Genomic DNA, 14558 nt, shown 5'->3' with positions numbered 1-14558 from the left:
GTGCAGGTGTGATTACCTGAAGAAACCTGAGTGTTTTGTTAAGTTTCTGTATAAATACTGTTGCTTTTTCATTAAATCAAGATTATGAAGATGCTCTAGCATCTCAGGATACTCATGGATACTCTTTGTATCCATGATTTGCTACACACACAGGACTATCATGAAATAACATGCATATATTGTAACTTTTTGCCAAAAGGATTCTTTATGGTATTCAATAAATTTCACTTAAGCACCAAGGCTTTTTTTTCTTGGTAGTGACCTGTTATTGGAAAACCTTCCTAGTCATGAAGCCCTTGACATTCTATTGATAATTTTTTTTTTTTTTTTAAGGATGAAGCTCAAGAAAACATGGTTTTTGTGTATCATTCCTTAAAGAATAGGAGAGAGACACACATGATGGGAAGTGAGGAAACAGAGGTTTGTTCCAACCTAAAGCAAATGTTCTTCCTGTGATTTGGGGGTGGCTGGGAAGAATCTGTTACCTTTGGTTTATGGGTAATGAGCTTTTTTATGACTGCAGTGTGGGCTTAACATTTCATGCAGCTGACAGAGCCCTCGCATGGGGATGATGGAGTCAGACAGTTCTGAGATATACACACACACACAGGCCAGCTTTAAAAGGTACTAGCTGGGACACGCAGCCTTGTAGGAAAGGTGTAATGTAATGGGAAGCATTTACGTTAGCATGCTTTTCATGAAGTCTGTGTTTTCATAGGGGAATTGGCAAGTTCTGTAAGTTATTATAGTTTATGTAGATAATAACCTCACCTATCCGGAACAAGCTTCATATTTGTGAAGGGCATCAAAAATGATGATGTGCTGAGAATTTTGGAAGTTTAAATGAAAATGCCACTTCAGAGACAAGTTGTATTTTATCAGACTCACTTATCCTTTTTCAGTCTCATGGACTTCGCTTTCCTTTGTCTCACGTGGATGCACTGAAGCAAATTTGGAACAGCTCACCTGTTTCTGTCAAGGACCTGAAACTTCCCACGGATGAGCAGAAGGAAGCCCTGGCCCTGGCCCTCTGGACGGAATGTTTAATCCAGGTGGTCTAGTGCTGTCACAGAGCCGAGCGTCCTGCATTTCACATCTGCACAGTAGAAGACGACCTGCGGTTTAAGTGCCAGGGAGCCCCTTTCGGTCTGCACCAACGGACTGGGTTGGAGGAGCGGTTACATACAACTCGGCCTGCATGTGTCTCTGATAATCTGAGACCTGCCTGTAGCTGGCGGTCAGCTGGCCATGCGTACTAACAGAGGCACGTGGGAGAAAGAATGGCAGATTACTGGGCATCTAGAAAGTGACAAAACCATACTTTTGACAAGTTTATTTAATCCAGTGTGGTAGAAAAGGCACAACTACAATAAATGTATCAGTTAAATTTAAAAATTGTTACCTGTCTCTGTTCTTTGGAAGTAACTCCTATAAAGAGCCTCATTGGCTCTAGAAAAAATTTAAACAATTAACATGAAAGAAAAAATTTTAACTTGGATTTTTACAATGACAGTATACATAAGCACCCCCTTTAAAATAAAGATACCCCTGTAATTTCCATTAAATAATACTGCCACACTAATGAGAGGCACTCGTATCAATGGGCATAAGGGAGTTTTATAGATGCTGCTTGAAACATGACAAAGAGCCTGAGATTAAAGGAAAAAAAAACCTTCAGTATTTACATGGAAAGACCAAGTCTCTCTAAAAAAATACTCAAAATAGTGGGTCTTTGAGTTTAAACAATTCACTGTTATTTTACATTCTAAAGTGCATATAGGTTGATATTTTAAAAAATACCACTGGAGAACTTAATCTTTCTATATAAAAATTGAACAGAACTTTTCCTGCTTTTCATCAAAAGTTGGGGATGAAGGGAACAGTTGTCTCACTATCAGTTTAAAACCAACTCAGGAGGGGAAAATGCTTGCAAATTGTTTAGTTAAAGGTGGTAGTGATGAAATTGAGTTCAAGATGGTATCCTATCTGATTTTGCTTAAATAGAAGCTATTTAAAATGGGAGTGAAAACTGAGTTTTCTATCATTTCATAGAAAAATAAGCACTTTTACATAAAGTAAAATGGTACAGTCAAGTCTCAAATACTTGGTTTTAATTTGAACATTTGAAACTTCCATTTACTTGACCAAAGAAAAATCTGACTATCTTATACAAAGGTGACACACTCTTTAAAAACACTTCTCGAGGGCAGATCGGGCGAAATCTAGGCTGAGGTCTCTGCACCCCGCTAGGTAAACACTGGTTAGAGTCCTGTGGCCCAGAAGGGCGGCTTTGTTACTTAGAGCGCAAGGAGGGTCACAGGTTATTTGTGCTTTTGCAGTTTGAAGGACTGAGCAAAGAATAGCCGCAGAAGATACTCCAGTATTTGAGCCTTTTTCCTAGTAAAACTGAGGTCCCTCCCTGGGGTCAGTTATAAGTATGAAGACTTACGGGGCTTCAATATCATAAAAGCCTCAACAGAAAACCTTTAAGGTTTAGCTAATACAGCAGCTTAACAGGAAGGTTTATTAAACATGTCTTCAAATATTGCTAAAAGTTGTTCTTTTCACAAGAGTAAGACTTGACCTGTAGGAATCTATTCCCTGCGCCTTGCACTCACATGCTGCGCCTTGCACTCACGTGTCCTAGCACGTGCTGCTAGGACAGGCGCAGCTCCTGCAGGTCGCTGGCCCCACCCATGTCCTCAGCAGTGGCCGCCGGGGACAGGGATCCTATTTGGTAGCTAAGAGAGAAGACACTTCAGGAAGCCTGCTCACCCAAGCTGCAGATCAAGGAGGAATAGCGCCTTCCCCAGAAATCACAGCTTATTCTCCATAGGACCACTGAAGAGTTGGCGAGAGCATCCGGACCTTTCCCCGTGATCAACAGTAATGGTCTTGGAGCCTCAGAGAAGAGTTCATTCATCCTCAGTGTCCAGGAGCGTGAGGACAAGCAGCTTACTTTACGAGGGCCGTGGGGCTCCTCCTTCCTTTGCTCTTTCTAGGGATGCTGCCAGTTCTCTCACAGTATTTCAATGTCCCACTTCTGTGTTTCTTCTCCCTCCAGGGGCTGATTTACAATTACATGAGTCTTGTCATAATAATTTCCTCCTGAAGTAGAAATTGTAAAAGAAAAGATTATTTGTTCACACAGGTGCTTAATAGTTTCCACAAGCTTTGTTCAGCTTGCTGTTCAGGTAGATTAGTGTGTCATTTACAAAGCATTCTGAAATGGGAAACTGAGTTGAAACAGGCTTAGCTACTATTCATCTCAATAGGACCTTATTATGACTCCAATGGAAGAACAAAGAGGTAAAATAGATGACGGCATCAGCAGTGCGGAGTGCTCCGGGGCTCCGGCTGGTGGTCACGTTCTGTGGTTCTGCTTCTACACCTGCAGTGGCTGTGACTAACCCAGTTACAGCAACGGCCCTGAACCGTCCTGACCCTGACCTTGCTGGGTTAAAAACCAAGGTTAAATATATACCATAAGTTATAACTGAGGGCTTTTAAGGACTATAGCAATTCACAGCAAAAAGAGGTGTTTCTTTCTAAGAAACATGGTATTTTATGGTTTGATGTTCAAATTTAAAATTGTTCACAAAGATCATGGGATGAACAAATAATTTCACGATGATACTAATGAACAAAAGCCTTCTTAGACTGTCTTTAGCCTTCTTCTGCTTGATTCACACAGCTAATTGTTTTGTTAAAACAGCCCATCTTAACTTTTTTCGCACATAATTTAAATTGACTTAATGTTTCTCTTACACATAAGCATTTCTTTCACCCAGGAGGAGGAGGAGGTTTGGAACTTAAAGTGGCATCCAGAAACACAACACCGGGTCTCATCGCGGGCCCACCTGTGACGTCCAGGACGAGCTGGTCGCTGAGATAGGAGCTGATGGTTCCGTTTCTGTTCAGTCTCCACTTCTGCCTGAACTGCCCGTGCTCAGTCCACAGGGCCACTTTAGCTCCGGGAGTGTCTCGGCCACCAATCACGTCGAGACATGTATCAGTGGCCTAAAAGGGTTAAGAAATACACTGGTAGTATGTGTTTGCTAAAATCAGTTGAATTGGCCCCCTTTCCTTTTCTTTCAAATTAGAAAGTTTAGAAAGTTACAGAGGTAGAAGTCAGCAGCTGGGCTTCACAGGCTTCGGAAACAGGTTACAGAGACAAAAGAAGGTCCCTTGTTGCTCAGGAGAGAGAAAGGCAAGGGTAACCCCACGCCTGGCAGCGTCTGGGGGGGGTAGGGTAGGGGAGGGGAGGGCTCCTGGGAGGAAGAGCGCCCGGCTGCGCTTTCCTGTGAATGAACCACAGACATTAAATGACTCCATCTTCATCTAAAAGAATACGACACAGCATCATCTTAGTAAGCTTTTTAAAAGTCGTCTTTGTGGCTGAGGGGAGCAAATGGTACAGAAATAAACCTGAAATAGAGGTGCTTGTTTTTAAAAGGACGCCGGCTTCTGACAAGAGATGTCCAATAAACATTTGCTGAATTGGAATGAAATGTTAAGTCCCTGTTAGCTTAAATGTATTAGGTTGAGCTTAGTTTTCTTTAATGCTTTTCATTTTTGTTGAAACATGAGGAAAAAGTGGTTAAGCCATAAACAATGGTAAAACAATAAAACACTTGTAATGTTTTAAAATTTTAATTCTACTCCTCATAGCATCAAACATAATGGAGGAGTCACAGAAAAACGGAAACCTCAATTTTATTTTCTAGGCTTTCTCCCATACAGCTCCTGTCTTTCTAATTACTTTGCTGTACATTTTGGAAATAAGAACGTTTCACCATGTTTGGAATCACAAGGTGGCAGGTTTCACCTGGGCCATGAAGGAACAGCTCACCTAAAGAGCATACTGCCCAGTGTGGGTCCCCCGTGGCTTTGATCATCGGTTTGAAAAATCACTTACACAGATCCATAGTATGTGATCACCTTAGTTTCTACTCTAAAACAGAAACTGAATTTTCTAGATCAAAAAACTTCTAAGTCCAGTTCACTTACATGCTTTAGCAATATAAATACCAATATTTCTATAATTACAAAACTCTATGTAGGAAGTTACATTATTTTGTCATGCCCTTTGATTTGACGAGATTCTGGTTTCCAAAAGAAAGGGCCCCAAACCAAAAAAGCAGGGCGTGGTGTCAGGGGGGCTGGTCACCTTGGATTTGAAGAGTCCGCGGCAGTAGTGCCAGATCTGAGAGTTCTTCCCGCTGTAGGGAGAGACACACACAGACGTCGCCTTGGTGTCTGCTGCATTCCCAGTGACCGTGAGATACTCATTCTGGGCTCGGTTCCTTATCCTGATGTACACTGCGGGCTGTGATGGGGAGAAACACAGGCATTGAGAGAAAACCTGTTGAATCTGGAAATCAGTCCTTCCAAAGAGGAAAAGCTTGGAGGGGAAGAAGCAGTGATGGAATTTATTTATATCAGTTTCACTTGGCCCCTTCAGCAAATATTTATAAATTATTATTTTCTATTAACAAAATCCTTAGACCACAGAGCACAAAGTTCAAACTGAACAATCTTACACTTTTCAGAGAACGACATGTCCTTTGGAAGATTAAAGGTAATACCTTTCATTCACTAGAATTCCAGGGTGGTGAAGAATCAGGGATTTGGCAAGTTTAATTCCATAACCACTGTACCCTGTCTGAGCCTGGGGAGGCAGGGGTGCAGGAATCATGGCCAGGGGCCGCCTACGAGGGTCTGACAGTGACTCAGCACAACCATCAGACATACTGTCCTTAGCCAGGACCAAGTGCTGAACAGCTGCTGTAGGAGGTCTTCACAGACCCAGGGATCCAGGCCCCTAGGAGCTGTGGTAATCTCCGTGTTTACATGCACACTTTGTTGCCCTCTACACTTCTGCAAAGAAAGAGACCTTGAATGGTTACTCACTACTTATTCAAAATTGGGTAGCAAAGGACTTCATCCCCAGAACCTGGAAATTTTTAAAGTAAAATATTAAATATAGGACTTGTCTGTAAGGATAATAGCTAATATGAGAAGCTTAGTATGTGTCAGTGGACTAAATGCTTTCTGGGCTCCTGTACTATCTGCCAGAACTTATAACCAGAACAACCCTTTAAGAAAGTACAGTTATGACCCGAATTTTATAAATAAGGGTATCACGGATGTGGAGAAGCAAGGTCTGTACGCACCCAAACCTTCCCTCACACAACCAGGATACTTTCTCTAGTAAAACCTGCGCCAAACAGTGCTCACTGCTCTTATGGGCAGGGTGCACTGGGACCAGTTCCCAACGTGCCAGACGGTGGGATGGTGGAGGACAGCATGGGACTGAAATGCTACACAAATGCTCTTTCCGTCCCGTGGCTTGGCCTCCAGTCTTCATGCGGTAAGATTCGGGACACCACCCCCACCTTGGGTCAGGTGTTGGAATCTCAGTTAGAACCTTGCTAAACAATAATGAATGGTCTGTTAAATAAGGGAGGACTTTCATTCTGAGAGATGTAAGTTCTAGGTAAATGCAGCAAGTTTTCATGGTAAGACCAACAAAGACTGTTCTACTTTGAAATTTATGACAGAACAACATGAGGACACTTGAAGTTTGGTCAACTGCTACCATGCTTAGCCTTCCTAAGGAAATAAACACACTGAACACTTAAAGCAAATGGACAAACTGTTATCTGGTCATTTAAAGCAAAATGTTTTTTTTTTTTTGACCATATTCATGTAACTTTTATTATGGTATATTGTTATAATTGTTCTACTTTATTATTGTTTTTTTAAATTTTATTTTAATCATTGTTCAAATACAGTTTTCTCCCTTTTACTCCCAATCCAGCCTAAAGCAAAATGTTTTAATTGTTTCAAACCACAACTTCCACATTCATCACACAACAGTAATGTATTTAAATTTCTACAATCCAGTCTAGTCTCCCACTGCAATTATTAATTCTTGAGGCTTCAGTATATCTTTTAGAAAACATTCATTCATTCACTCACTCGTTCCTCACACGAGAACATTTTTTCACTGGTTCCAGAGAGGGGAAGGGAGAAAGAGAAACATCAAGGTGAGAGAAGCACTGATTGGCTGCCTTCTGTATGGACTGAGGACCTCACACACCCAAACCAGGGAGAGAGCCCACGACCCAGGCAGGTGTCCTAACCAGGAACTGAACCTGCAACCTTTCAGTTCACGGGAGGACGCTCCAACCGAGCCACACCTGCCAGGGTGGGCTTCAGTGTATCTTTATTGCGGTTTCCTTACCTTGCATGTGTGTGACAACAGGCACGACCTTCAGAGAGGACACATTCCCACTATGTTAGGAACACACATCAGTTTTAACCGTTAACTCCAGCAAGGCACTAGTTAACCCTTATTACACACTTGTAGTCTGACTCCTCTGTGAGTATACTTTAAAGTGCTGATATGCATTATAATTGCCTTAGTGACTTCCCAATTCCCAACCTCAAAGAGAATCACGTTTTAATTATCCCTAAATTTCTAGACAAGAATATGAACTAAAGCAGGACCAACAGCCTTACTAAAAAAGACAATTATGACCTATAACACTGTTTTAGAAACCCAGAATTCCTTTGCTGGCTTTCAAAGCTGTGGCCTAAATGAACAACAGTTAAATAGTTAAAATACTATTTCAAAATCAAAATTTTAACCAGAATAGGAATCAGGTAATTCCTAAAGCACACTACAAGAATAATAAATGCACACAATTGTCAACAAATATCTATGTAAATTAGAGGCTATTGTTCTAGCTATCTTTTTTTTAATCCTCACCAGGGACATTTTTTCATTGCTTTTAGAAAGAGGGAGGGGAAGAGGGAGAGAGACAGACAGACACACTGAGAGAGAGAAACATCAACTGGTTGCCTCTCCTAGATTCCCCGACTGGGAATTGGGGACAGGGAATTGAACCCATGACCTTTTGGTGTACAGGACGGTGCTTCAACCAGCTGAGCCACACCAGCCATGGCTACTCTACCTATCTTTTAATCTCAGGACCCTGAACAATGGGCAGGGACATCCTTCTCTAGCAAGGAACCACCTTTCAAAAGTGAGGGAAATATTCTCAAGTTTTGTACAACATAAAGTTAAACATTATTGTGTGGTTGGTAAAAGCTACGTGGAACTCCCACTTCTGTCTTGCTTTTTCCCATGGCTTTTCAATGGGATCACCCATCATGCCTTGTGCCAGGAGTAAGGAACAAGCAAGATGTGAAGGTCATGAAATCCTGCACCACACGCTCTTTGCCAGGAAAGTCCACTGATGTCTACTATCTCTCAGGAGAGCATCTCTGACTCTCTGCAGGGACACTGTAAATAATACTTTCAAAATAAATGTGTTACGCTAGTAATATGGGCCAGATGTTGTGTCAAGCTCTTTGCGTATATTGTCTTATTTAATCCGCACAAGCAATGCAGTCACTGTTTCACCAGGGAGGAATCTGAAGCGCCAAGAAATGAGGTGACATAACTCACTCAAAACCACACCACTTACAAGTGGCACAGCTGGGATATGAACCAACAGAACCAGAGCGGTGGGAATGAACATTTGTGTGCGCGCGCGTGTGTGTGTGTGTGTGTGTGTGTGTGTGTGAGAGGGGGGAGCAGGTGGAGGTGCAGCAAGACCAATCAGGTTAATTTTTATTGGCTATCACCAACTTAACACTTAGTGTGTCATATCTGAACACAGGAGCCTCATCACTTCTGTCAACCATGCAGCGCTGAGCACAGTGCCGGAACTACACGGCGGCACTCCGTAAAAACAGGCCTTATGTTGGAGGAAGACAGAGCCTAAGAACATAGGTTTTAGAGCACAATCAATTCAGGCTCCAATCCTGGTTCTGACACTTGGATGACTTTTGCCAACTTGCTTTACCTCTCAAGCCTTATTTTTCTGTCTAGAAAAGGGGAATAACAACTCCAGCCTTAAAAAACTGTTGTTGGGATCAAGTAAGAAAAAGTTTCTAGGACTTCCGGCAAGATGGAGGAATAGGTGGACGCACCCGTACCTCCTCGCACAACCAAGATTAGAAAAACAATAAAATACGGTCAGCATAACACCCAGAACCGACGGGATTCATTTGAATGGAAGTCGGACAGCCAAGAAGTTGAAGTAGACCTGTACATCCAGACTGGTAGGAGACGACCAGCCGAGCGGGCGCGGGGCTGGCGCGGGTCAGCGGCGCGCGGAGGTCGGGGAAAATTTGGCACGAAATCGGCGCGATAGCCATCGGGGCGCAAGAACGCAGCAGTGGACCCTGAGTACGCAAGCTGCGGCTGCCGGACCCAGTGGGGCAGCGATTGTGGACCAGGGCAGAGCTTGCAGCCCAGGAGCCCGGGGAAGGGTCTGGGCCCAGGAGAACGGATCTGCCGCCATTGATTCCCTTCTGTCCCCCGCTCCCGCCCCCTCCCCCGCCCCCACATATAACGTCACAATCTAGCAACTGGGGCGCCCAGCCCCAGTGAACACCTAAGGCTCCGCCCCCCACCTTAACAAGAGCGACCAGACCAAAAAAAAGAGAGACAGGGAAAGACGTAAGACATGGGTGCAACAGAGCAGATCAGTCCCCCAGGACTCATCCTTTTGAGCGACCAAGAAATAGCCAATCTATCAGATGCACAGTTCAAAACGCTGATGATTAGAAAGCTCACGGAATTGGTTGATTTTGGGCGCAATTTAGATAAAAGGATGCAGGTTACCATAAAAGAGATGCAGGAAGATACGTGGAGGAGAGCCAATAGAGAAAGGAAGGAATCTGAGTCTCAAAACAATACAGTGGACCAGAAGGCAGATAGAATCAACCAAGCAGGAAAGCATGATGAAATAAGAATTAAAAAAATTGAGGAGACCCTTGGGAGCATCCAGGACACCTTTAAACGTTCCAACATTTGAATTATAGGGGTACCAGAAGGGGAGGAGCAACAAGTGGAAAAGTTATTTGAACAAATAATAAAGGAGAACTTCCCCAATCTGGCAAAGGAAACAGTCTTCCAAGAAATCCAAGAAGCTCAGAGAGCCCCAAAGAAGTTGGACCCAAGAAGAAACACATCAAGGCACATCATAATTACATTTGCCAAGGTAAAAACCAAGGAGAGAATCCTAGAAGCAGCAAAAGATAAAGGGACAGTAACCTACAAAGGAGTTCCCATCAGACTGTCAGCTGATTTCTCCAAAGAGACCTTACAGGCAAGAAGGGGCTGGAAAGAAATATTCCAAGTCATGAAAGACAAGGACCTACATCCCAGATTGCTCTATCCAGCAAAGCTCTCATTTAGAATGGAAGGGAAGATAAAGTGCTTTTCAGATAAGGTCAAGTTAAAGGAGTTCATCATCACCAAGCCCTTATTTTATGAAATGCTAAAGGGACTTATCTAAGAAAAGAAGATAAAGAAAAGACATGTATAGTAAAAGGACAGCAAACTCACAATTATTAACAACCACACCTAAAGCAAAACCAAAAGAAACTAAGTAAACAACTAGAACAGGAACAGAACCACAGAAATGGAGGGCACATGGAGGGCTAGTAAAAGGGGGGTGGGAGGAGGGGGAGGGGGGGGAAAAGGTATAGAGAATAAGTAGCATAGAATGTAGGTTGAAAATAGATAGGGAGAGGGCAAGAATAGTACGGGAAAGGTAGAAGCTAAGGAACTCATAAGAATGGCACATGGACATGAACTAAAGGGGAGGAACGTGGGTGGGAGAGGGGGTACAGGGTGGAGGGGAGGGAAGGGGAAATGGGACAAATGTAATAGCATAATCAATAAATTTAAAAAAAAATAAAAAAAAAAAAAAACAAACAAACAAAAAAAAAAAAAGAAAAAGTTTCTAAAGGGGTTAGAGAAAATACAAAGGGCATATCCGCTGACCCTCGCACAGCCTAGCCTGGGTCCCCTCCCCCAAACCTCCCACCTCTCCCATGCATGGTCGTCCTTCCCTGTTCCGAACCAGGTGCACTCCCTGTGGCTTTCTGATGATCACACATTGTTTTTCATTTTAGGTTACTGTTTTGAGTTGGATATTTTACAGCCTCCAAATCATTTCTATCTGTAAACCTCCATAATTCTTTGCATAATGTCAGATATTCATTCATCATTTTTACTTTCATCCCTTCATTAAGTAAATAGTCCCTGTGCTCCTACGCTGTGGCCAGCACTGGGGGGTCGGGGAGTGAGCAGAACACGCACAGCCCCTGCCTTCACGGGGCCTGTAACCGAGTGGGAGAGCACCCAGTTAGGCCATACCATATGGTTACAAACGACGTGCAGTGTCTTGCAGACAAAGAACCAGGTCTTTCAGGATCTTACTTAGGTGGGGGGAGAGGGTGAAAGAGGCGTCCTTGAAGACCTGACACGTAAGATGAATTTAGAGGAGGAAGAAGTAGCCAGGCAAAGAAAGAGGGAAGGGCCTTCTAGACAGAGGCAGAGCCCACGTGGGGAGCCCGAGTGGGGGGTGCTCAGTATGCTGGTGCTCCTGACACACCACCTGAGGGAGGAGCACCTCCGGAGACGAGACTGAGGAAGCAGGGGGAGCAGATCACACGGCCACGCTGAAGTGTTCAGACCGTGTCCTAAGTGCAGTGGGAAGCTCTGGCACAGGAGACAAGCAGTAGTTGTGCCGTAAATGTGATTTTAATGAAATCGCCAGGATCCATGCTGAGTATTGTATAAGTAGGAGGAAAAAAATCCAAGTCCTTAGAAAGTGAAACCAGTGCAGTCTCAGAGTTCATTCTTGTTCCTGCTGCTTGCCACAGAGCTTCTAATACCTTCGTTCTCCATGAAAAGTGAACACGGTCACCAAGCCTTTGGACTAAGAGCTAAAATCCAACATTGACCTTAGATACAATTTTATGAATTGTTTAAAATCCACAGTATTTCCCATTCTCATCCACTCCTCTTGCTACATAAACAGCAACCTAAATGAAATGGTCATTGTTTCAGATGCTGGGATTTATGGCATTTGTATTAGAAAACAGTTATTTTGGATGGTACAGTTCTTTTCTCCTTACCTGCTTCATAGGACGGAGGGAACCAATTGTTTTCCATCCACTAAAAGCTGTCCAATTCGGGATCTCATTAGGTTCGAGCAGGATTTGTCTTCCCAAGAAATTGGATCCTTCATAAGCTATCCACCTACATGAGAGCAGGAAAGAAAAACGTGAGGTGCCTCAAAACAAAAGGCAATCCCCATATTATACCGTGCAGGGTTCATTTTTTAACATCTACCTTTGTAGGTATTTTAAAGAAAAAAGTATGTAGTTTTGCTTTTTAACAGAAAGAGCAGGAATGACTAGGAAAAAGCCCATTGGACTGAAGCTCAGAGATTTGGACTCCAGTTAAGATTCTGGTGTCTTTACGTTCAAACCAAGATTCCCTCTAGCTCTAAAACTGTGTTCCTTTGGTAATCCTGTCATTTTCCATAACATTTCCACTTTCAGCGGTAGACCCCTCCCTGTTCCCCAGTGAAAAACACGGTTTACTGTTCCACTCGTGGGCTCGCCCTCGGGGCTCCGAGGCTTCTCCGAGGCCGCCACAGACGACTCACACTCAGCCCCAGAAATCCCACCCTGCCTGCACTCCAAGGACTGGCTGCTATGCGAATCCTCAGTGCTCCGGGGGGCTTCAACCCAGGCCACGGTCAAGTGTGTGAATGAACACAGGGCTCCAGGTGGGTGTCCGGGGTCTCAGGACAGTCTGTGGAACACAGTCATGCCCATTCTTCCATGGGCATGACTAACACTGCCTGCTTTTCCACAACAACCACAAGTTGGGTATTTGTGGCAGAAATGACCCACAAACTGAAACGACCATCTGGACCGTGGCAGAAGTTCACCAACCCCTGTTTTAGGTGGCTAGTATGCTGGACAGCTAAGGGGAATACGTGGTAATGGCCAAGAGGATCCAAAATTCTCATCAGGACTCGAGGTCACTTCAGACAGCACTGAGGGCAAGCTTGGCAGCACTGTGGATGGAGGAGCAGTGTGACCACCAAGAGGCTTAACTGCCGTGCCAGCGTAGCAGATTCTTTAAAGAGGCAGGGAAGTTTCCATTACAAAACCTAGGCAAGATTTTAATAAACTGTACTTGATTATATATTCATCTAAGTGAACTGCACAGCTGAAAAGCTGTGAGGGAAGGTGCACTAAGCACAGCCCCCATTCTCATCACAGATCACAAATGCAGAATGAGAAGGGGATTAAGCAAAGTTAAACCAGGCTTGTCGCTGTGGGCAGCCAGCTGGCTGTGCGTCAGGCAGTGTTCTACACGCACGTGTGGCCAGGACGCCCTGCAGACAGCCCTCAGTACTCCTCACTCTGTGCAGCACCCCCTCACAGAGAAGCTGAACAGTGAGCCTCAGTGGAGAATAAAAGAAAAGTAACATCAAGGTGAAATGACACCAGTTTTCTACAAAAGAGTGAAATGAGATGGTGCAGTTTTCAGAGATGAGTCAATAAATGCCAGTGTTAGGAATGTAAAGAAAAACAAAAATGCTGTGGGAGGGAAGGAAATTTCAGGGGAATTTCAGGGGAGAATGGGAAGGGTTTACAGGAACAAAATAAAGGACACATGGACAAAAACTAGGGGGTGTGGAAATGGGAGGGAGGTGGGGAGGGAGGGGTGGGTGGGCTGGGATGGGAGTAAAAGACAGAAAACTACTTGAACACGATTAAAATAAAGTTAGAAAAGAAAAAAATGCTGTAAAATGTATAGAAATCCAGGGATATGGAATTCAGTTCAAACACAGTGTTAAATAATATCCTGGACTATAATACAAGGATTATTATTCTTAGACAGTAAATTGATTTATGTTTAATAAACATCAAACCATGTGAAGTGCTTTGAAGAAAAAAATGTAAACCATTACATGTGAATAATACGAAAGCCATTTATTATAACGGTTGACTTAATTTTCAAATCAATTTATATTCTTGGCTTCCTCTTTCATTATCCCCAGATACTTAAACATGCAGAGTTGATTGTTACACAGTTTAAAAGTCACTAGAATTAAAAAACAGTCCTCTTTATATTAATCATGGAGGCTGTGTGTGGTGTTTTAGTAGACTCTCGGTTCCAAAGCCCCAGCAGGGCAGGGCAAGGGGCGGGCTGAGCCGCCCGCCCGTCCTCAGAGCAGCCCCAGAGGCAGATCTCCCAGGAAGCAAACTGAGCTTCAGCTTCTTGGCCCTTCATTTGCAAGGCCTCTTCCCATTTTGTTCTAAATAAATATGCAAAGTTCACACCTGATTTATGTATCTTTCATTTTCTCATTTCTTAAAGTAGTCTCCCCAGACTGTAAAAGTGCAGGCCCCAGCCAACCTGAACCTGGACCCGCCCCCACCCCGCAGTCCCCACCCCTCCAGCCTTCCCCACTACCAGGCTGGGAGGAACAGCGAGGCAGGAGGGCAGGCCTCACAGCCTGGAAGTAAGTACCCTGGGCAAACAGCTCTCTAACAACCAAGACACCAAATCAAAATATGGCGAAACACTATGAGTCTCACAAATAGTCACTTTGTAACCATTTGCGGCCAATGATCTCAACCCAAGTTGCCGATTTAACTAG

At 43.7% G+C, this 14558-nt stretch overlaps 2 protein-coding genes across 8 annotated transcripts in view; one reads left to right on the top strand and one right to left on the bottom strand.

The window, feature by feature from the left end:
* RIOX2 (ribosomal oxygenase 2) overlaps window positions 1–1395 on the top strand; it is a 30331-nt gene extending 28936 nt beyond the window's left edge. For all 6 annotated transcript variants that reach the window (XM_045850875.1, XM_045850871.1, XM_045850872.1 and 3 more), the window contains 2 exons: window positions 334–420; window positions 903–1395. In XM_045850875.1, coding sequence (XP_045706831.1) covers window positions 334–420; window positions 903–1061 — 246 coding nt within the window. In that variant the 3' untranslated portion in view covers window positions 1062–1395. The remainder of the gene's footprint in view (window positions 1–333; window positions 421–902) is intronic.
* The window catches only part of CRYBG3 (crystallin beta-gamma domain containing 3), a 121518-nt gene continuing 108278 nt past the window's right edge, over window positions 1319–14558 (bottom strand). For both annotated transcript variants that reach the window (XM_045850868.1, XM_045850869.1), the window contains 4 exons: window positions 12010–12133; window positions 5171–5329; window positions 3861–4020; window positions 1319–3108 (listed from right to left, as the gene is read on the bottom strand). In XM_045850868.1, coding sequence (XP_045706824.1) covers window positions 3020–3108; window positions 3861–4020; window positions 5171–5329; window positions 12010–12133 — 532 coding nt within the window. In that variant the 3' untranslated portion in view covers window positions 1319–3019. The remainder of the gene's footprint in view (window positions 3109–3860; window positions 4021–5170; window positions 5330–12009; window positions 12134–14558) is intronic.

The sequence above is a fragment of the Phyllostomus hastatus genome, unplaced genomic scaffold, assembly GCF_019186645.2.
Source record: "Phyllostomus hastatus isolate PE091 unplaced genomic scaffold, TTU_PhHast_1.1 phas_contig_86, whole genome shotgun sequence".
NCBI lineage: Eukaryota > Metazoa > Chordata > Mammalia > Chiroptera > Phyllostomidae > Phyllostomus > Phyllostomus hastatus.
Note: the sequence above shows the minus strand (reverse complement) of the source record. Positions and strands in the feature narration are given on the sequence as shown.